Below are 23,826 nucleotides of genomic sequence, written 5' to 3'. Positions count from 1 at the left end.
GGAGATAGAGATCACCAACTTGAACACAGCGATATAGGATGGGTAGCTACCCAGCAAGTCAGTATGTCATCTACCAAAGCAGAGACCTGAGCAAGACTGTCCAATGCCCACCACACAATAGGCAGCGGCTGCTTGAAAGTCATGCAGTAGCCCTCTGTTTCAGCAACACAAGTGGTCTCCAGCCCAATCGACCACCATGTCTTCCACTGCCCAAGTGACAGGAGCCCCCTGAAACCGAAACAGCAGAGAGACTGGGATGCTGGATTTATCTGCTGCGATTAATGGTGGTAGGTCCAGACTATAAACTCATGTAGAACAAGAAAAGTGAGAGGAAAAACACTGAAACAGAAACAGCAGAGAGGATAGGATGCTGGATTCATCTGCTGCGATTAAAGGAAAGAAAATCATCAGGCAAGACATAATTTTTCTTTGCTTTGCATCAACAGCAGATGAATACAGAAACTAGTGGGGATGTAGCAAAGCAGTCCATATGCCAGGGGGAGGGGGGGAATCCTCCAAGCCTGTGGACAGCACCACCGAAACACAAATCCCGACTCACTGCCACCTCCAAGCAATAATGTTGAGCGAAAGTATGCATAGAAGCCCAAGTGGCCGCTCGACAGACATCCTCCAGAGAAAAGATCCTAAACTCTGCTCAGGAAGTCGCTGCTGTGCGAGTAGAATGAGCCCACGGCGTCACCCCAGCAGATACACTGAATAATCCACTTCCTTAATCCATCTCACAATGGTTATCTTAGAAGCCACTAGGCTCTTCTGAGGCCCCAACAGGAACACAGAGATGATCCAACCAACAAAACTTGTTAGTCACCTTCAGATAACGGAAGACAACATGCTGCACATTGAGACACCGCAGAGTTGCAAAATCTCATGGATAATTCTCCATCACAAATGAAGTGAGAAGCAGCGGTTTATTCAAATGAAAATGTGGACACCACCTTAGACAAGGAAGGCACTGTCTGGATAGTCACCCCGAACTGTGAGAACTAGAGGATCTCTACACGACAAAGTCTGTAGTTCCAACGCCTGACAGATAGAAGACATCGACACCAGGTACACTGCCTTCAGCGTTAGGTCTTGCAAAGACGCCTTCCATAAAGACTCAAAGGGATGAAGCAAATTAAGGTGTGAATTCGAACAGGGAGGGCAAAGAGGAGGTTTCAGCTGATTAATCCCTTGTAAGAAATGAACGACATCAGGATGAGTCATCAAAGATTTGCCAGGGCCACCACCTGAACTTGAAGAAAATTCAGCGCTAGTCCCTTTTGAAGTGCACCCTAGAAAAAAGCCAATTCGTGGCAAAGAGGCTGTTAGAGGCACCACGACTCAAAAGTGCGCCAGACTGACACATAAGCCGCAGTAGTCAAGCACTTGCATGTTACTATGTTACATAAGGGTGGCAATAACCCCCTCCAAATAGCCCTTCCATCTTAATGTCAACCGCTCAAGAGCCAGGCTGTAAGACCAAACTGTAAAAGTACCACCACTCTGTCGGTTGCTTCCTGCTCTCTCATTCTGAAGCTGCCCAAATCAACCAGTCTTCCAGATAAGGGTGAACTTGGATGTCCTCCTTCAGGAGAAAGGCTGTGACCACCACCATGACCTCTGAAAAGGTGTACGGAGCTGTGGCCAACATGAAGGACATTGACTGGAACCGGAAGTGGCCACCTAAAATGGCAAACCATAGGAAACGATATGCAGGACATATAGGAATATGCAAATAGGGCTCCTTGAGATCCAGGACAGTTAAGAAGTCTCCCAGCTGGACTGTTGTCAGGACAGAGCACAAACGTTTCCATGCATAAGTACTGAACCTTGAGAAAACAGCTCACGTGCTTGAGATCCAACACCAGCCGGTGAGACCCGCCTTTCTTGGGCACCATGGAGTAGATGGAATAGCAGCCCAGTCTATGCTCCGCTGCCAGAATGGGCACTACGGTGCCGAGCTCCCACAAGGAATACAGAGTTGACAAAACTGCCAAAAGCTTGGCTGACACCTTACACGGGGACTCATAGAAAAAAATCTGCAACAGGAGAAGAGAACTCTAATTTGTAACCTTGTCTGATAATGTCCAGAACCCGCTGGTCCAAGGTAATCCGAGCCCACTGATCAAAAAATAGAGTCTGCCAACCTCCTATCCACAGAGGATAGCAGTAGCCCACCGCATCATTGGGCAGTCCGAGAGGCAGGTGCTGAGCGGCCCATGTTTCCCGCAGCTTGTTTGTCAGTCCAAAATGATGACCGCGGCTAGAAGCAGACCCTCTGAAAGGTCAAAGATGATGAATTCAAAGTCAAGGGCCACACTGATGATATTTTCGTGCCTCCTTAAACCTAGGATGCGTTGGTCCCAATCTGAAGGACGACCTCTAGCAGTACTCAAGCAAGCATTGTGTTTCGGAGTATTCCCAAAACCTTAAACAACCTTGAGGTCTTTGTCAAATAACAGCCTACCCCGAAACAGGAGCCTGGTAAGACACTACTCAGAGGCCACGTCCACCGCCCAATGGAGAAGCCATAGAAGTCGGCACTCCATTACTGCCACAGGCCGTATGTTTTGCAGATGAGCGCATAAGATCATATAAAAAGTCTGCCAAATAAGCCAAACTGGCCTCTGGAGAGCAAAAATCTGCCCAGGGATTGACATCCTCCCTTGACATGCCCTCCGCCACTCGCCTCAGCCAGGAGAGACAAGCCCTCGCCACATAGGAGCTACAAATGGACACCTGCAGAAACAGCACCAAAACCTTAAAGGCCTGTTTCAACACAGGCTCCAGCTTCCAGAATTGGATGTCCTTCAAGGACACTCTCCCCTCCACCGGGAGGGTCATCTTTTTGATGGTCACCGCCACCACCAAGGCGTCCACCTTAGGCAGTTTAAACTTATCCAGGTAGCCCTGTGGCAATGGTTAAAGAAGAGACCATGGCTTTCACCACCCGAAAGCTCACTTTGGGCGTGGTCCACTGCACCAACATGAGTTCCTCAATCGCCTCATGGACCGGGAAGGAGCGGAACAGCCTCCTAGTGCTAGCCATCTTAGGATTGGCTGCTGCATCCCATTAACAATCAAGGGGGGGTAACTCATCCTTATGAAAAATACACACAGCTGTGAGGTCATCTGGCTCAGCAGCCAAAAGCTCCTCTTCCTTCCCCAGCTGAACCTGTCCCGACAAGGCAGACAGCGCTGGTTCCAACGCCGGCAGAGATGGAGGCCACTTCAGAAGCTGCGCCCAGAAGCCTCCTTTTCTCCGGAGGATCAGCACAGAGATGCAGAGAAGCTTCCTCAAAGGCACCCTGTCCCAAAGTAGCTTGCGGCTAAGCCCTCTTCATGAGGTATGCCCGATGGGGGAGGAGAACAAGAACGGGGGAAAAAGGGCTCCCCCACAGGCCCCAAGACTCCTGTATCTTCGTCAGTCAACACCATGGGACTCGGTTCTGGTGCACCACTCAAGTCCTCAGAAACCTGCTGCAAAGAGGGACAGGCCTGTACAGCATTCAAAATGGCCACAGGTGCAGCGTCTGTGTGCCGCAAGGAAGAGCGTGTGTGGAAATCTCCCGAAAGGCAAACCACCTTTCCATCCGTTAGCACCATGGGAACTACCTCGGCCAAATTGCCACATCCTTCTGCACAGAGCCCAAATGCTGTCCGCTTTTTACCACAGCAGGAACAGCGTTCACTGGGCTCTATGGACATCTATCTATTGGAAACAGAAAAAGTGCTAATACTCACCCACTCAACAGCGCTGCTTCCACAGGTAGCAGACAACAGCAAAAAGTGAAACCTACACCAGGAGGCAACCTAAACAGAGGAATCCACGAGCTAGTAGAAGTCCATCCCATCTGCTTTGCTGGGGTGCTACCCACCCTATATCACTGTGTTCAAGTCAGTGATCTCTATCTCCACCTGCTGGTAGATGGACCCAATGCATTAGTTTCTGGATTCATCTGCTGCTCATGCAAAAGAAGTCAGTGCTACCCTGGCCCCTCTCCCCTTCCCTTCCTGGAAACTGCGCCTGCCACCAGCATCAGCACTTTGTCTTCCCTTGCCATGGCGAAAAGGGGAAGAAACAGCACAGAACCACAAGCAATGTGGTTAAGTCACATTGCAGACAGGCCTTGAGATGCAGACTTGAAGAGGCAGCAGACCTATGCACCATGAGAGAGGAATGGGTAGTGCTGATTCAGTGGCTTTCAGCTCAGAGAAGGACCTATCTCTAGCAACTAATACTGCCCTCCAAGGACATGTCTTATCTGTACTATAAACAATAGGGCACTTATTCAGGGGGGGAAGGGGGGATAGGGGTTTGGGAATAAGCTCACTGCTCCTACAGTCCCACCTTCTGCCAGCAAGAGTTGCTATATCAATGCTCATCAATCTCTCTGTGGCCATGACCCCAACCAAATAAAAATGTGTGACATACCCCCCCCCCCCCGAGATGCAGAATAACGATGCACCTATGGAGAACCCACCCAGGCTGCAACCTAAATGTGGGTTTGGCGATCCTATCTGGAGTCCTGACCCACAGTTTTAGAAACTGTGTGCTGTAGGGAATAATGCAGCAGCACTAAGTGGTATGAGAGGTATACAGCTCCTGCAGTTCCAGCCTCTCCCAGCAGTAGTCACTGTAAGAAATGATGTAGGAACATTGGTTATGGGGCTCCTTACCTGTAGTGTGGGCTTTGCTGTCCTATTAGCACACTGTAAGGCATTGGTAAGGCAGATCTTCAGTTCCTCATAACTCTGCTTGTCTTCTTCCTTTGCATGAGCAATATTCAGCCAGGTCTTACACTCCTGACAGACAAAAACAAAAGAAAAAAAAAGGCAGCAGAGGTGTTTATATTTCTTTTTTTCACATTTAATTGCTCTGTCGACAAAGGTTTGTCAGCATAATTCACAACAGTAAATAAGTTACAGAATAAAATGGAGAACACAAGATGGTGTTTACTGACCACCACGCTATGGCATTGCTCTTATGGAAAAGAATAAATGTAAATGGAGGGAACCTCTTTACCCCCACTGCAATTTTACCTAAATGTTCTACAGATTCCATTGCTCAAAAGTCCACCTGCAGCAATCTCAGCAGATTTTACGCTGGGGCAGGCTAGCCCACCATCTTCATATGACAACTATTCAGCCAGCCTAGAGTAACTCTTCCTCCTGAACTGCCACATCTAGGAACCCTGATGGCTGTTCAAGCAGGCCCAGTGCATTCCAATGAATTATATGTGCCAGCTGATACAGGGGTTAAAGGTGGTATTTTGAGAAAATGATGGCCCGGGGAGTGAAACTATGGCAAGTCTAGACACATAAGGGAGCAAATGGAGGTTTTGACCCCTGGAACAGTGGAAGTTCCAGTGGTTATATCAACTGAAGTGACTTTGCTTCAGCGAGAGTTGTGACCTATCGTAGATATTTTCATTTTTGCATCTACATGTCCTGAACCATACTTGGTAAAGTCATGGTTAATTTGCATAGGAAGGTTGAATCTCTTGAAAATGTCACTAGGAGTTGCAATTTGAGAGTGATTAATTTGAGACTTAATTTTCTTAAGTCTTTACGTTATCACCATGTGAGATGCTTTCATAGAGTCCCTCCAGACCAGCACAGATGGATAGGTTATGTACTACCAACAGCAGATGGAGACTGAGAACCACTGAGTTTAAAGTAAGCACATAAGATATATGTGCAGTCCCCTTAGAAATCAGTCTGTTCTCACTCTCCAGCAGATGGTGGACATGGTAATCCCATGCAGTCTCAGCTGGGTGCTAAAGCTTTAGAGACCCACAGGGAAAGAACCCCACTAAATTTTAGATTTGGAGCTAGTCTTCTATTAAAAAAAAGTTCTCTCTCAGTGTCACTTTTCTTTTCGCTACTGGATTGAGGCCCTTCCCCTACCCCCTGCTTCCCAGTTGGGTTCCTTTTTGTGCCTCAGCTAACCTTATCTGCCTAGCAGCAGACAGGTAGCCTTGAGTGTTTGCAGGGTCTGCTGGACTATTTCAGTGGTAAAAAAAAAGCAAACAACCACCCCCCCCCCCCCCCCCCCCCCCAAAAAAAAAAAAAAAGTCAGCACCTTTCCCAGGCAGCCCCTTCTCGAGTGTTCTTTTGCCTGTGGTGTGCTGCTCATCCTTGGAAGTCTCCCGTGGTTACAGCTGGCCGTGAACTGTCACGATGAGCATCGACAGACTCAAAATCTGTACAGTTGTCTCGGCCATGCTAAAATTTGAGGAAGAACCCAAAGAAACACCGAGGACAGTGGATCCCTTAACTGAAGAGGATCAGGAAAGCCTCCAGATCCTTCACCATGCACCAGAACACATAGGATGTCATACAGATTCAGTGGAATTCTCCTGATATGCTGTTTAAAGTGAGCAGATCTATAATGCGTCTGTATCCTATTCTGGAACAGTATAGGGAACATATGTGGCCTCCTGTGGTCGACGCTGTAGTCTTGGCAGTGCTACTACTACTACTACTTAACATTTCTAAAGCGCTACCAGGGTTACGCAGCGCTGCACAATTTAACATAGAAAGACAATCCCTGCTCAAGGATCTTACAATCTAAGGACAAATGTACAGTCAGTCAAGTAGGGGCAGTCTAGATTTCCTGAAAGGTATAAAGGTTGAAAGCAACATTGAAGAGGTGGGCTTTGAGCATGGATTTGAAGATGGGTAGGGAGGGGGCCTGGCATAAGGGCTCAGGAAGTTTATTCCAAGCATAGGGTGAGGCGAGGCAGAATGGGCGGAGCCTGGAGTTGGCGGTGGTGGAGAAGGGTACTGAGAGGAGGGATTTGTCCTGTGAGCGGAGGTTTCGGGCGGGAACGTTAAGGAGAGATGAGGGTAGAGAGGTAATGAGGGGCTGCAGACTGAGTGCTTTTGTAGGTAAGAAGGAGAAGCTTGAACTGTATGCGGTATCTGATCGGAAGCCAGTGAAGTGACCTGAGGAGAGGGGTGATATGAGTATATCGGTTCAGGCGGAATATAAGACGTGCAGCAGAGTTCTGAACGGATTGAAGGGGGGATAGATGGTTAAGTGGGAGGCCAGTGAGGAGTAGGTTGCAGTAGTCAAGGCGAGAGGTAATTAGAGCGTGGATGAGAGTTCGGGTGGTGTGCTCAGAGAGGAAAGGGCGAATTTTGCTGATGTTAAAGAGAAAGAAGCGACAGGTCTTGGCTGTCTGATGGATATGAGCAGAGAAGGAGAGGGAGGAGTCAAAGATGACTCAGAGGTTGCGGGCGGATGAGACGGGGAGGATGAGGGTGTTATCAACTGAAATCGAGAGTGGAGGAAGAGGAGAAGCGGATTTTGGTGGAAAGACAATGAGCTCAGTCTTGACCATGTTCAGTTTCAGGTGGCGGTTGGACATCCATGCAGCAATGTCGGATAAGCAGGCCGATACCTTGGCCTGGGTCTCATCAGCATAAAGATGATACTGGAAACCATGAGATGAGATCAGTGAGTCCAGGGAAGAGGTGTAGATTGAGAAGAGAAGGGGTCCAAAGACAGATCCCTGGGGAACACCAACAGATAGCGGGATGGGGGTGGAGGAGGATCCATGAGAGTGGACTCTGAAGGTGCGGTGGGAGAGATAGGAGGAGAACCAGGAGAGGACAGAGCCCTTGAACCCAAATGAGGACAGTGTAGCAAGAAGTAAATCATGATTGACAGTGTCAAAAGCGGCGGATAGATCGAGGAGGATGAGGATGGAGTAGTTGCCTCTGGATTTGGCAAGGAACAGGTCATTACAGACTTTAGAGAGTGCTGTTCCTGTCGAGTGTAGAGGGCGAAAAACGGATTGAAGCAGATCGAGGATGGCCTGAGAGGAGAGAAAATCAAGGCAGCGGCTGTGAACGGCGCGCTCAAGTATTTTGGAGAGGAAGGGTAGGGTCAAGTGATGGTTTTTTGAGGAGAGGTGTGACTAAGGCGTGCTTGAAGGTGTCAGGGACAGTTGCAGTGGAGAGAGAGAGGTTGAGGATATGACAGATGGAGGGGGTGACAGTATGAGAGATGGTGTTAAGTAAGTTGGTGGGGAAGGGATCAGAGGAACAAGTGGTGCATTTTGAGGAGGAAAGAAGGCGGGCGGTTTCCCCCTAGGTGATAATCAGGAAAGGAGGAGAAAGAGGCCAGGGTTGGTTGGTTGGTTGAGGGAGAGGGTTGAAGGGTGAAGAGGAGGAGGTGGTTTGGTAATGAACTCAAGGTTGATCTTTTGCATCTTGTCACGGAAGTAGTCAGCCAGTGATTAAGGAGAGAGTGAGGAGGGGGGAGCGGAGGGCACTTTGAGGAGGGAGTTAAGGGTGGCGAAGAGACAACGAGGGTTGGAGCTGAGAGATTTGGTCAATTGGGTGTAGTAGTCCTGTTTGGCAAGGAATAGGGAGGACTGGAAGGAGGATAGCATGAATTTGTAATGAAGGAAATCTGAATGGGTGCGAGATTTCCTCCAGAGGCGTTCCGCAGATCGGGCGCAGGAGTGAAGGTAACGGATGCAAGGGGTCAACCAGGGCTGGGGATTAGTACGCCTTGTGGGACGGGAGATGGATGGTGCGAGGGTGCCCAGAGCAGAGGAGAGAGTGGCATTGTAAGCGGAGACAGCCTTGTCGACAGACTCGGAGGACATGATGGAGGGTAGGAGATTAGAAATACTAGAGGATAAGGTGGACGGGTCAATAGCCTGGAGATTCCTGGAAGTAGTGGTTAATGTTGGGCGGGGCTGGGGGGGGTGAAGTGTGAAGGTGATCAGGTGATGATCAGAGAGAGGAAGAGCTGAGGCGTGGAAATTGGAGGGTGAGCCGAAACAGGAGAGGACGAGGTCAAGACAATGGCCATTTTGGTGAGTAGGGGTGGTGGAGCTCAGCTGGAGGTTGAAGGAGGATATTAGAGTGAGGAACTGAGAAGCATGAGAGTCGGATGGGTCATCAGCGTGTATGTTAAAGTCTCCGAGAATGAGGGACGGAGATAAGGGATCAAGAAAAACAGAAAGCCAGGCATCGAAGTCAGTGAGGAAGGAAGACAGGGACTTATCAGGGGGGCGGTAAATGACTGCCACTCTGAGTGGTAACGGGTAGAATAGACGGATGGAGTGGGCTTCAAAGGATGAGAAGCAGTGAGATTGTGGTATGACAAGGGTTGGAAACTACAGGAGGGCGAGAGTAGTAACCTGACGCCTCCAACGCGGCCAACTGGGCATAACCTCTATGGCATAGGGCCGCGACTGAGGCAGAGTCATCAGGGGAGAGCCGTTGAAGGGAACGAGAGATGAAGAGATCGTGGGTGAAGGGAAGTTTGTTGCAGACCGAGCGGGCATTCCACAGGGCACATGAGAAGGGGAGGGTGGAGGGGGGGAGGAGGGGAATAGAGATGAGATTGGAGACATCCCGGAATCGTTTGCATGGATAGGACGAGGACAGGTGGGGGGGACCTGGATTGGGATTGATGTCTCCCGCGGATAGCAGGAGGAGGCGCAAGAGAGTGTGGAGGAGGGTGGGGGAGGTAGGGCGATGAAGACGGGATGCACTTATGAGGAATGGGGATGGGTTAATGGCAGGAAGGAAGTGTTGAAGGTTGAGAGCTAGGAAGGAGGAGGGGGACAAGAGAGATGGTGAGGTGGCGAGGGACGGGGTGAATAGGGTATTGCAGTGGTGAGCGGGACGGGAGAGGACATGGGTGGGCAGTGAGTTTTAGCGGTAGACAGCGGTAGGGGGAGGGGAAAAAGATTAGGAAGGGACAGGGCAAGGAAGAGAATGTGTACAGGGGCCATAAGTAGTGACTGAGGTGTTACGGGTGTATATGTAGTGGTTGAGGTGTTAAGCAAATAGATAGAGCGGGAAGGTTGGAGTGGAGGCTTAGAATTGGAACGGTAAGCAGCAGGCAGGCAGGCAGGCTGGGGAGGAAGGTAGGTAGATGTGCTGCTTGAAGGCAGGTAGGTAGATGATGGGTAGGTAAGCAGGCACGACGATGGGCTGAGGAGTAGGCAAGTTGATGGGCTGGCGAGCAGATATGTCAATGGGCTGATAAGCAGGTAGGTTGGTAGATGGGCTGAGAAGAAGTTGATGGGCTGGCGAGCAGGTAAGTCAATGGGCTGACAAGCTAGCAGGCAGGGAGGCAGGCAGGTTGGTTGATGGACTAGTAGTCAGGCATGCAGGAAGGCAAAATCAGGCAGGGCTGAGCAGGTAAGTCAATGGGCTGACAAGCTAGCAGGCAGGCAGGTTGGTTGACTAGAGCAAGCAGGAACGGACTGACGGGAACAAGCTGGAGCAGGCGGACTGGAACATGCTGGAACAAGCCATGCAGATGGACTGGAACGAGCTGGAGCGGACGGACTGGAACAAGCTACTTGGCTTCACCTAAAAACAATGGTCAATAAGAACTGGCAATGGCAAGGCCAACCAGAACCAACACCACTAACAAACCAATGGGCCTGTTGTGAAAGTGCAGCCTGGAATAGAAAAGAATGGGCCTAGGAGGGTAGAGCTGGATTCTAGACTCCAACAAATTCTGCAGAACTGTCTGACCAAACCGATTGTTGCAATGGGTATTCTGTTGAAGACAATAATGAGATGTGAATGTGTGGACTGAAGACCTCGACGCAGCTCTACAAATGTCTTCAAAGGAAGCTGACCTCAAGTAGGCTCCTCTGACATTGTGAGCCATGACATGACCCTCCAAAGTAAGCCCAGCCTGTGCATAAATGAAAGAGATGTCATCTGCTAGCCAATTAGATATAATGCATTCACTTCTGCCCCCATCTTATTTGGGTCAAAAGAAACAAAAAGCTGGGTGGACTGTCTATGGGCTTTAGTCCACTCCAGATAGAAGGCTAAGACTCACTTGTAGTCCACGGTGTGCAGTACACTTTCTTCAAGATGGGCATGAGGTGTTAGGAAAAATGTTGGTAGGATAACTGACCAATTAAGATGGAACTGACACCATCTTAGAAAGGAACTTGGGATATTTGCGGAGAACTACTCTGCTATGGTGAAACCTTGTGCAAGGTGGATCAGCCATTAGGGACTGTAGCTCATTGATCCTTAAGTTGAAGTGGCTGCCAACAAAAACAAGACCTTGCATGTCATCTGAAGTACCTGATCTGGATCAAGTGGCTCAAAAGAAGCTTTTATCAGCTGGCTGAATGCAGGAGTAAGACCCCTGCCACTATAACAAGTACATTACAGAGGTTGTCCATACTATGTTGGTGAAGTTTCCTCTCCAGATCACAGAAATACAATGCTTATGCACTAAGAAAGCAAAAGACTTTGGAAATGTTTAAAACAAGCCTGCTAAAGAAGATACCTAGGACTCTGTTAACTTGGCTAATGAAAGACAAAAAGTATGTGAACCAAATGAAAGACTTTTGGTCAAGTTGACCCCCCCCCCCCCCCCCCCCCAAGACTACTTGGGGCCAGAGTTCAAGGAAAAGCATCTAGAATGATGGCAAAAGACATTCTTGTAGTTTTTCAAGCCATAACATACAGAGCACAGCCAATAACATATCACGAAGTGAGCTAATCACCAGAGACTGTGCTGATTCCAAAATAGTTTTGGACTACTATCTGCTATTCTTATCGGATCTATCTTAGTTGAACTTCTCATCAATCGTCTCAACCTTCCAAACAAGCACAGTCTATGAAAACCGACCACCTGCAACCATCCATGGATATGAGCCTTGCGACTCCTGATCCAAGCTGTATGAATCAAACTAATCACTAAAGGGTATTTGAAGAGGTGGCACATACTTTTGAGTCTCGGGGAGCGTGCTATTTTCTCCTTCATTCTGTTACCGGTTACATTATAAATATTTCTGTTCTCAGTATTGTTCATAGGAGGTTCCTTGGGATTGGAGAAGAGCGGATGTGGTCCCTCTTCACAAAAGTGGTGACAGAGAAGAAGCTGGAAACTACAGACCAGTAAGCCTCACTTCAGTTATTGGAAAAGTAATGGAAGCGATGCTGAAGGAAAGGATAGTGAATTTCCTGGAATCCAATCAGTTACAAGATCCAAGACAACATGGGAAATCGTGCCAAACGAATCTCATTGAATTTTTGACTGGGTGACCAGAGAACGATCGAGGAAATGCGATAGATGTAAACTACTTAGATTTCAGCAAAACCTTTGACACGGTTCACAGGACGCTCTTGAATAAACTTGACAGGCTGAAGATAGGACCCAAAGTGGTGAACTGGATTAGGAACTGGTTGACAGACAGACGCCAGAGGGTGGTGGTTAATGGAATTCACTCGGAGGAGGGAAAGGCAAGTAGTGGAGTGCCTCAAGGATCGGTGCTGGGGCCGATTCTGTTCAATATATTTGTGAGTGACAATGCCTAAGGGTTAGAAAGTAAAGTTTGCCTTTTTGCGGATGATACCAAGATTTATAAAAGAGTGGACACCCTGGAGTGAGTGGCAAACATAAAAAAGGATCTGCAGAAGCTAGAAGAATGGTCTAATGTTTGGCAATTAAAATTCAAAGCAAAGAAATGCAAAGTGATGCACTTAGGGAGTAGAAATCCACAGAAGACTATGTGTTAGGCGCTGAGAGTCTGATATGCACAGGCAGGGAGAATGATTTTGGGGTGATAATATCCAAGGATTTGAAGGCGATGAAACAGTGTGACAAGGCAGTGTCCATAGCCAGAAGGATGCTGGGCTGTATAGAGAGAGGTTTAACCAGCAGAAGAAGAGAGGTGTTGATGCCCCTGTACAAGTCATTGGTGAAGCCCCACTTGGAGTACCGTGTTCAGTTTGAGGCCACATTTTGCTAAGAATGTAAAAAAAACTGGAAGCGGTGCAAAGAAGCGCTACAAAAATGGTATGGGATTTGTGTTACAAGGGGTACGAGAGACTTACTGAACATGTATGCCCTAGAGGAAAGGAGAAACAGGGGTGATATGATACAGACGTTCAAATATTTGAAAGGTATTAATCCGCAAACAAACATTTTCCAGAGATGGAAAGGCAGTAGAACTAGAGGACATTAATCAAGATTCAAGGGGGGCAGACTCAGTAAAAAATGTCAGGAAGTATTTTTTTCATGGAGAGGGTGGCGGATACTTGTAACTCCCTCCCGTGGGAGGTGGTGATGAAAATGGTAACGGAATTCAAAAATGCGTGGGATAAACACAAAGGAATCCTGTTCAGAAGGAATGGATCCACAGAAGCTTAGCAGAAATTGGGTGGCAACACCGGTAATTGGGAAGCAAAGCTAGTGCTGGGTAGACTTCTACGGTCTGTGCCCTGAAAATGGCAAGGACAAATCAAGGTCAGGTATACATATAAAGCAGCACAATGAGTTTATCTTGTTGGGCAGACTGGATGGACCGTACAGGTCTTTAAATGCCAACATCTACTATGTTCCTCTGCATCATATTTGTAAATAGTCATTCTTTGTGTAAATAAATCTTACTCTTATTCATTTCATGTTAATCGTTTATGAGTAAAAGGAGTTAGAGCTCAGAATTGCTTATTAGGAGGTGTGATTATTACACTATTTCCAGAGTGCATAACAACTTCCAACTTGCATATCTGTCTTACCACTAGGTGAATATTGTTTACTTCTACACGAGGACAATGTTGAGGTCCTATGACACATTTGGAGGTTTGACAAGAGGGCTTTGTCAACAGCAAACCTCTCATCAAGCAAACTAGAGGCTGTACAGAGATGGGCTAACCTTCCACACAGTGATGATAAACACTAATTGCACAGAGGTGAACCCTTACAGAATTGGTCTTCAAGCCAGACTAAGAGAGGTATAAAAGGTACTCAAGCAGTTTTTGTGTAGGACAAGAGAGGATATAGAACCTTGTCCTCACACCAAACCTCTTCCACTTAAAAATATAGCATTTCTTGGTAGAATCTTTCCTGGAAGTCAGCAGGATCCTGGAGACACCTTCAGGCAGTTGAACGGATGCACATTCTATGCTCTCAATATCCAAGCTATGAGGGCCAGGATAGACGGTTGGAATGTAGGAGACCTCCTCATTCTGCATTATAAGAATCAGAAAACAGTTCAATCTCCACAGTTCTTAGGAGGAAAACTCCAGAAGAGGGAACAAGATTTGCCTCGGCCAGTAAGGTGAAATGAGAATCACAGTTAAGAACACAAGAACAGCCATACTGGGTCAGACTGACGGACCATCAAGCCCAGTATTCTGCTTCCAAAAGTAGTCAATCCAGGACAAAAGTACCTGGCAGAATCCCAAATAGCAGCAAGATCGCAGTGGCTTCCCCCATATCTCTCTCAATAGCAGACTATAGGTCTTTTCCACCAGGAACTTGTCCAAACCTTTTTTAAAACCAGATACGCTAACCTCTGTAACCACATCCTCCGGCAATGAGTTCCAGAGCTTAACTATTTGTTGAGTGAAAACAAAATATTTCCTCCTATATTTAAAAACTTGTACCATGTAACTTCATTGAGTGTCCCCTAGTCTTTGCCACATCCTGACTGCTTCCTGACACAAGGGATAGGATCCTGTACCCCCTTGCTTGTTGACATAGTACATGGCAACCTGATTGCCTGAATTTGAATAGTTTGGTTCGACAGCCGATCCAGATTGCCCGAAGCTCCAGGAGATTGATATGAAGCTTGGTCTCCTGAGCAAACCAGTGTCCCTGGGTGTGAAACTCGTCTACATGAATTCCCCACTCAAAATTGGATGCATTCATGGTCAGAATCTTCTGGGGCAAAGAAATTTGGAATGGAAGTCCAGAGTCACATTGGTTAGAATTAGACAACAGAGAAACAACTGAGCCAACTCTGGTGTGACCGAGATGACATCTGCACGGTTCCCTGTGGCCTGACACCACTGAGAAGCAAGGGTCCACTGGGCACCCCACAAATGCAGGTGAGCCGTGGGTATAACATGAACCATGGAGGCCATGTGACCCAACAACTTCAACATCTGATGAGCTGTGACCTGTTGTATGCACTGAACCTGAGTGGCGAAACTAATGAAAGCATTCGCCTGTACCTAAGGCAAGTAAGGCTCAAGTTTGAACCATGTCTAGCAGGGCTTCAATGTATTCCAATTGATGTACTGGGAGTAGATGAGACTGGGGTAGTAGACTATGAACCCTAGTAGCTCCAACAACCAAATAGTTCACTGCATTGATTTCTTGAGCACCTTCCTTTGATGTGCTTTTTCCCCAGCCAATTGTCCAGCTACGGAAACATGAATTCCCAGTCTGCGTACCCATGCTGTGATTACAGCTAAGCATTTTGTGAACAGTCTGGGAGTGGACATGAGGCCAAAAGGCAGGATGGAACACTGGTAGTGGTGTTTCCTCATCTGAAATCTGAGAGACTTCCTATGATTAAGACATATCTGGATGTGGGTGTAAGCATCATTTAAGTCCAGAGAGCACAGCCAATCATTTTTCTGAATCATGGGAAGCAGAATGCCCAGGAGAATCATCCTGAACTTTTCTTTGACAAGATTTTTTTTTCATGGCCCTTAGGTCTAGGATGGGACAACAACCTCTCTCACTCTGCTTTCTTGGACAGAAGAAGTACTTGAATTGATTCCCTTCCCTTTTTCCCCTGGTGGAATGGGTTCAATCACATGGGCCTTTAGAAGGGAGAAGAATTCCTCTGTGAGCACTTCCCAGTGCTGAGAGCTGTAGATTGACACTCTTGATGGGCAATTTGGAGGAAGTTAGCACCAACTGTGGGTTATTTGAGGAATCCACCAGTCTAAGAGACAAGGGTCCACCTTTCTTGGAAAAACATTCAGTCGCCTCCCTACTGGTTGGTCGTCCGGGATGAATACTTTAACTTTGGCTACACTCTGCTGGAGCCCCTCGAAAGCTCATCCCTTGCTTAGACTGGGGAATTCACTGGGGCTTCTGAGTCTGCTGCTGTTGAGGATGGGAGGGAGTGAACTTACGCCTCTGAGAATAGTAGGTACTCTTTCGATTTCCACCCAAAAACTTCTAAGAAGTGGAGGATCACAAAAGGAGTGAGACAAGACAGAGACTTAATGGTATTGGTTCATTTCTTAATGCAGTCTCTAACCTTTCACCTTGTCCCCAAAGAGATCATCGCCTTGGTAAGGAACAACCACCAACTTTTCCTGAACTGATGTGTTTTAGGTTTGAGACATGCAGCCATAAGAGTCTGCAAATACCAATACCTATGACACACATCTAACCTATCAAAGGTGGCCCTAGACAAATGCTTTCTGCATGCCTTCTGATTAGTGGCTAGCTTGCAAAGGTGTGCGGCCTGCTCTGACAAGAGACTGTCACAAACTTGAGCACACTATTTACCAAAGTCCTCAAGTAAATGCTTTTGTACAGCTGGTAGGACTGGATGTGGGAAATGAGCATCGAGCCCTGAAAAACCTTTTTCCAAAAAGATTCCAGAGTGCAAGTATCTCTGCCTGGAGGAACCGAGGCATGAGTCCTCGAGCTTCTGGCACTTTTGAGAGCAGATTTCACCACCATGGTGGAATGGTGCAGAAGCTGCAGCTTCTTGAATCTGTGAGCCTAATGGTTGCTATATGTACAGTCTGCCTTCTTTAGTACAACCTGCACAGACAGTAGGGTCTCCCAATTCATCTGTGCAAGGGAACTGTCTTAGCTACTTTAGGAGGGGAATCATAGTCAAAGACATCCATCATCTTGGCCCTGGGCTCATTCTCAACCTCCAACTTTAAAAGGAAAGGCCTCCACCATTTCCCTTAAAAAAAAAAAAAAAAAAAAAAAACTACAAAGAATAGTTCCTCTGGGGGAGATTTCCTCCTTTCCTGAGGTGAGGCGGTGTCTGAAAGTAGGCCAACAGATCTCTCCTCCGAGGATACCTCTGGCTCAACCTCAGATTCCTAGGAGCGGTCCGACACAGACTTGGCAAAATATTCTTCATGGGAAGTCTGAGTCTGTGCCTTCCTCGGTCTACTGGACATGCAGGCTCTGGACAAGAACGCCAAGGTGTGGGTTCTAGCCTGGACTCTGGGGTTGCTTCCTCACAAGAAGTATTTCCTTGCCGCCATGCTGTCGGTCTTTTCTCCTCCGAGCTAGTATGTGGAGGAAACTTGATTTGAGTTTCTCAGAGTTCACCTTTTTGGTAGCAATTCTATTTAGCGTGTGTACTTTGTGAATCTCATTTGTGAACCCTGAGAAAGATGCCTTGGTGCGTCGAAACATGGACCGTGTCAGGTACCTTGAATAATCAATAAAGCGTTTTCTCAGCATTATCTCCTGAGTTGGTGCAATCTGTGGTCAGTCGCTACTCCTCTTGTAACATGAACCAGAGCTGTTCCTCAAGGGCAGGCACCAGCGTGGAGACAGTCTGCAAAGATGTCCGAGCTTAACTGGAGGCAGGGTCCCAGCTTTGGGGGGATTGGTGCATTAGGCACCATTTCTACGGAGGGGGAACAGTTCTTTCAGTACTGATGATTTTTGGGTATCGGTGATGTCAATGCCCCAGAGCTTCTGGCACCGTGCTTCGAGAAGGACCAATGCCAGTGCCCCACATCAGAGTCCTTTGGTGCAGACGAGGATGAAGCAGAATCCACATAAGTCCTCAGTGTTGGGTCTGATGATGCTCAGCCCAAACAGGCACTACCGGCACCTGATGTCAAGGCAGGGGAAGACATCCTCGATGCTGATGCTTCCTCAATGTCCAGTGCAGCTCCAGAAGCCATGGGGATCAATGACTTCAATGCCAATGGACTGGACTTCTGCACACTGGAAAAGTCTTATGCACTGCCTCTCTTTTTTTTCAGGTTCTCTTCTGCATTTGAGCACAAAGAGAACAATTAGAGAACTTCGGTCTGGAACCAGACATTTTAGGCACATATCATGTGGGTCAGTCACAGACAGGGTCCTAGCACATTCTGCATCGCATTAACCCACTGGTGGGTTTCTGGGACATCAAGAGAAAAATAGCTGCTGAAAAATCAAAATAGCTCAGTTGTGGAAAAAAGTTTTTTTGTTTGTGTGGGTTTTTTATTTTTTAGGACCCAACAACCTGCAAAAAAGAAAGAAATTAAGTTGTTTCTGCTTATGTAACTGAATAGCTGTCAACCTATAACTTTTACAAATTCAGCTTAACTTCTGAAAGATATAGGTTGACGGCTATGCAGCTACACAAGCAGAAACAATTCCAGGATACATGGAGCTGTTTTCTACAAATGAGACTGTAGGGGATTGGGGAGGGGGGGAGGGGGAGTACCGGACTGGGGGGATTACTGTGGGTATATTGTTGACATTTTTTGGTGTTTCTTCCTCCTCACTTGAGGTGTTATTTTCATGATTGATGAGATGACTTACGAAGAAATGTTCAATGAGCTACTTGTATTGAACATTTTTGAATAAAAATACAGTTAAAAGAAAAAGAAATGAAAACAGGAATTTAAGGTAGCGGCCTTCGCTGATGATTTGTTGGTATTGTTAACAAACCCACAGGAGTCATTAGGTGATCTTTTGGAGGTTTTTTCAGAATTTGGGGCATACTCTGGGTTCAAATTGAACTACGACAAGTCGGAAGCGATGGCCATAACAGCAGATACTCGTAGAACATGGAGGGGACAATTTCCACTGAAATGGGTGGAGGACTCATTTCGCTACCTGGGCATTTATTTAACACCAAGGACAAAGGGGCTTTATAGAACAAATGTGCAGTGGCTGTTAGACAAAACAAAGCAACAATTGGAAGCCTGGAAAGGACTGACACTGTCATTATCAGGGCGCATATGTCTAATTCGCATGGTTATTCTCCCCAGGTGGTTATATGTAATGCAAACTCTGCCTTTGCAGTTGTTACAGAAAGATATAAGGATGTTTTACCGTATAGTGACGAAGTTCTGTTGGGCATATAAGAAGGCAAAGGTGCAAATGTCATTATTACTGGGGGGGTGGAATCAGGGAGGAATAGGCTTGTCCAACATTAAATATTATAACATGGCATGCAATTTGAGACATGTTCGTGATTGGATCTATAACTCGGATTATCACACACCTCTGGAAATAGAGAAAGAGCTATTTAAACCATATCAGCTGGTGTCATTACTGCAAGGGGATAACAAGTCTTTGCCTCAGTTGATGAGAAAATCAGTATTGCTGAGCCCCGTACGGGAAGCGTGGAGATTCCTGGGTAAACAATTGGGAGGTGATCCGAGGGTAACAGAACTTCTAACGATAAGAGGGAACCCAATGTTCAGACCTGGACAAGAGAATTTGGTGTTCAGGCAGTGGGAGGCTCAGGGTCTCCATAACTTGGGAACAGTGATAGATCAGACAGGGGTGCCTAGAGCTCTGGACATGTTGATTCCGCGGGAATCAATTCGCTGGGGTGACAATTTTGCCTACTGTCAGCTGAAACACTATGTTCACTCTCTCGACAAAGAAGCACTTCAGTTTAAATTGGGAGAGAAAATACAGAATTTATTAACGGAAATTTCAGAGGAAGCGCCAGCCATATCCAAGCTACAGCAGAAAATCTGGACATTGGCACCTGGAAAGGAGCTGACCCAGCTTAAGAGAAGATGGGAGTTGGACGTGGGATGTGATCTTGCTTTTTGGGATATTGCAGCTCATCTTAAGGGTATTCCCCAATTAATTAGCGGGGCAGGATATAGAGAATGTGCATATAGAATTGTTCACAGAGCCTATTTTTCACAGGTCCAGCTATTTCGGGCGGGGGGAATTGAAACACCTACCTGCCCGAAGTGTAAAGCTGCTGATAATTCTCTATACCATGGGCTCTGGGAATGTCTGGTTGTAAGATGTTTTTGGAGGAGGGCGACAGCTTTCCTCTCCCTTTTGACGTCAAACCATGTTCAGGGGACACCTATTCAAGTGGTGCTTGATTGCCCAGGTTCCTTTGGGAGGCTCAAAGCAGGAGAGGTGCTGTTGTGCCGTAAGCTATGTTTGATTGCAAGAAAATGTATAATGCAACAGTGGACTTCATCGGATGCACCAGAATTCTGGCATTGGCGTAACCAAATACATCAAGTACTTACATGGGAGGCACAAGAAGTTAGAGGCTCATTTAAACGTAAAACCCGATTTTTGAAGCTCTGGAATCCTTATTTAGCCAAGTTATCACATCAGGGGAGAAGCCTAATCTTTAACAAACTATGAATATAGGGGGTAAAGGTTTTGATGTTTATGTAGAGAACCAAGATGAGATAAAAGTGGGGGGGAGGGGAGGGGGGATATAGGAAAATTAAGAAGGTTCAAAAATATGAGAATGGATCTGGACGTTGAGTTGTTGTATAACTTGAAGATATGAACGCATATACTTGCTGAAGATTGTAATTCAAAGTTGTTTATTTTTTGATCTCAATAAAAAAGTTGAAATATAAAAGAAAAAGAAATGAAAAAGTGCCGAAAACTAAGACAAAAACGGAAGAGTGAACAAAAATGAAGGGGAAAAGAAATCTCACCCAACTCACTTCAAGACCAGAGAGGCCTTGCGCTACCTGACCGAGACAATGAGCTCCCCAGCCTGTCAGACTGGCATCTCTGACGAGAACTACCCACTCTGGAGATTCCAACGGCATTCCCTTTTCCAGGTTGTGGGTGTTGAGCCACCATCGGAGGCTGAGCCGAGGGCATTGCCATCAGCAGCAAACACATCCCCAAATCTTGCGATTGAGAAGACCAACAACTGAGCAGAGCTGACTGCAACTGATGCATGTGCGCCCTGTCCCAGGGAACTACCTCTACAGTCGCCGCCATCAACCCCAGAACGTGAAGGTAAGCACGCGCCATCGGTCAAGAAACCGACGAATCTGAACTTGCAACTTGTGAATACGAAGGGACGGTAAAAACATTCGACTGCTATCTGTATCGAAGAGCACCCTCCAGAGACTGAGATGGCACGAGATGACTCTTGCTGAAATTCACTACCCAACCAAGGGACTCCAGAAAATGTACCACTCGAACTGTAGCCGCTTCGCTGTCCGCCCTTGACTTGGCCAGAATCAACCAATCGTCTGGATACGGATGCACCAAAACACCCTGACTCTGCAACGCCGCCACTACCACTACCATGATCTTGGAAAAGGTGCGGGGAGCTATTACAAGACCAAAGGGCAGAGCACAAAATTGAAAATGCTTCCCTAAAACCACAAAGTGAAGGAAACGCTGATGCGACGGACGAATGGGAATGTGGAGATAAGCCTCTGTCAAATCCAGGGAAGTGAGGAACTCCCCACTCCAAACAGCGACAATGACTGACCGCAACGTCTCCATGCGAAAGGAAGGAACCTTTAGCGCTGCATTGACCCTGTTTAGATCTAAAATAGGCCGAAAGGAACCTTCCTTTCTTGGCACCACAAAATAGATCGAATAACAACCTGAACGTTGCTGATCGGGAGGCACCGAAACCATTGCTCCCAGATTGAGGAGACGCCGCAAATATCCCGCACTGCCGCCTTCTTGACCCGAGAATGGCAGGGGGACTCCAGAAAAACTTCGGGAACCAAACTTTCGAACTCCAGCGCATATCCGTCTCGAACTACCTCGAGAACCCACTGATCTGAAGTGATCTGGGTCCAGCTCTGGTAAAACTGACTCAGCCGAGCCCCTACACGCACCAGAGGCTGAACCCCGCACACCTCATGACGCCCTTCTCAAAAGGACTGGGTGCGATGGAAAAAACGACCTCTAGAAGATCCACTAGACCTACCCGGTCTATATCGCTGGGACTCTCTAAACCGACCGCGTACGGACGTACCTCTGGCCCCTGCTTTGGGGCGAAATTCAGGAAGACGAGGAACTTTAGCGTCACTAAGACCTCGCACCAACTTGTCCAAAACCTCCACAAAGAGCATAGACCCCTTAAAAGGGAGAGAACACAATTTAGCCTTAGAAGCCGCATCTGCGACCCATCCTCGTAACCAGAGGGCCCTACGCGCTCCAACTATCATAGCCATATTCTTGGCTGACGCCCGCAACAAGTCGTACAGGGCATCAGACAGAAAGGACGAACCCATCTCCAATTTAGCTAACTCCTGGATCCCAGAAGTTCCTACATCCACTGAATCATCAAGAAGCTTCTCAGCCCAGCGAAAGTAAGCTCGAGCCACCAAATCCCCACAAACCGAAGCCTGTAGGGCAAGGGCCGACAAATCAAAACTACACCTGAGGAAAGATTTCAATCTTCTATCCTGGGGGTCACGAAGCGCGGCCCCGTCATCTACAGGAATAGCCGTAGCCTTAGTGACCGCCGTCACCACTGCATCTACTGTGGGAGTCTTAAAAGAGTCTCTATCCTCCTGCGGCAGAGGATAAAGCCTCGCCATTGCCTTAGACACCTTACATGGTGAATCCGGCGAATTCCACTCTTGAGAAATCATATCCCTGAGATCTTTATTCATGGGAAAAGACCGCGCTTTATGCTGAATGCCCTTCACCAAAGGGTCCACCTGTCTTGCCTCCCCCATGGACGTTTCTGCTTGTTCAAACCTAAGGGTGGACATTACCTGATCTATGAGCTCCACAAGCTCATCTCTATGAAAAAATTCTAACTACTGAGGGGTCCTCACCAGGCACTAAACAGTCCGGCTCCTGAGAGCCCTCAAAACCCTCGGATTCGCCAAAATCACTGACAGGCCCTTCAGATCCCATAGGAGAGAAACAATGCCTGTCTTCCGTCCACTCTAAACGGGGTTTTTTAGCGAGCATGTGACTGATCCCCTCCTCTAAATGAGGGGGTGTCCCAATTTCCAGGCTTGATAAAGCGTCCATACAAATTCCGGAGAGAAACCAACCCCTCCTGGACTGTCAGTAGTCACCTTTTGAGCCAAAATGGGGGAAACAGGCCCAAAAACAGCTGGATCTGCTGAACGCGCCGGATTCAAAACTGAAACCGCCGCCGCAGCTCCTGCCTGCGAGCCCGAAGCTAAAGGGGCCGCAGACACCGCCAGAACTTCCGTGGTCAACTCAGGAGGCGCCGATGACAGCTGTTTAGGCTCCCCGCAGAGGCAACACTGACCGCCCAGCGATTCTACCCCCGCCAGGAGCACGCATGGCAAAGGAATAGCTTGCCTGACATAATTGTACTGAAGGGAAAAAACAAACACTGGAATGAAAAGGCACCAATCTGCCCCCACTAGCAACAATAATCGCACTGCTCTCCCGTCTAGGCAAAGGAACTTGAACTCCTTGTTCGTTCCGAATAAAATAATTAATTATTCTTTTTAAAGAAACAGAGCAGACATCTGGCAGCTGCTGACTGTAAGGCACTCAAGGCTCCAGTACTGAGAAAGCAGCCGAGGCACGAAGCTGCCACTAACAGAGAGAGAGCAGCACAGGAGGAGGGACCCGACTAGCAGGTATAACACCCCAGGGGAAATACTGGGCCCCACCGGACCCAAGCCCCCGAAGCACTTTTTTTTTTTTTTTTAAACACACGTAAGGGCACTGAAATAACAGAGAATTCCAAAATAAAATCAAAATTCCCTTTTTCTTATTCGCAAAACTACCTCACCAGACTATTGAAGACTGCGCAGGCTGCCCTTCTACCTCTGAGACTGAGAAAATAGTGGCTAGTGGAGGTACTGTTACGTTAATAATGAGCTGAACTAAACTAACTTAATCATGAACATGCTAACTCAATTAATATAGAGTGTGGTATCCATTCTTTTTTCAATTTAAAGTGGAGAAAAATAGACCTCCGTAGTCACTGCATGGCGATACTGTGCTCAGTGCACAGTGGAGGCACTGCACAGGTTATATATACGGTATCCAAAGCTCAGTGTTTTCTCAGTCTCCCTCTGCTGGTAGGAGTACATAACCCACGCGTCTTGACCGGTCTGGAGGGTCGCTGAGGAAGAGAAGTTACTCCATGCCACAATTAACCAATCAACCAT

The 23,826-nt window shown here is 47.4% G+C and overlaps 1 protein-coding gene across 1 annotated transcript in view; it reads right to left on the bottom strand.

Annotated features, from left to right (window-relative positions):
* The window catches only part of TONSL (tonsoku like, DNA repair protein), a 281,739-nt gene that overhangs the window by 196,244 nt on the left and 61,669 nt on the right, over window positions 1-23,826 (bottom strand). The window contains exon 10 of the mRNA XM_030220206.1: window positions 4,684-4,809. Within this exon, the coding sequence (XP_030076066.1) occupies window positions 4,684-4,809 (126 nt within the window). The remainder of the gene's footprint in view (window positions 1-4,683; window positions 4,810-23,826) is intronic.

This window comes from Microcaecilia unicolor, chromosome 1, assembly GCF_901765095.1.
Source record: "Microcaecilia unicolor chromosome 1, aMicUni1.1, whole genome shotgun sequence".
Lineage (NCBI taxonomy): Eukaryota > Metazoa > Chordata > Amphibia > Gymnophiona > Siphonopidae > Microcaecilia > Microcaecilia unicolor.
The sequence above is the reverse complement of the archived record's forward strand: the minus strand, read 5'-3'. Positions and strand labels throughout refer to the sequence as shown.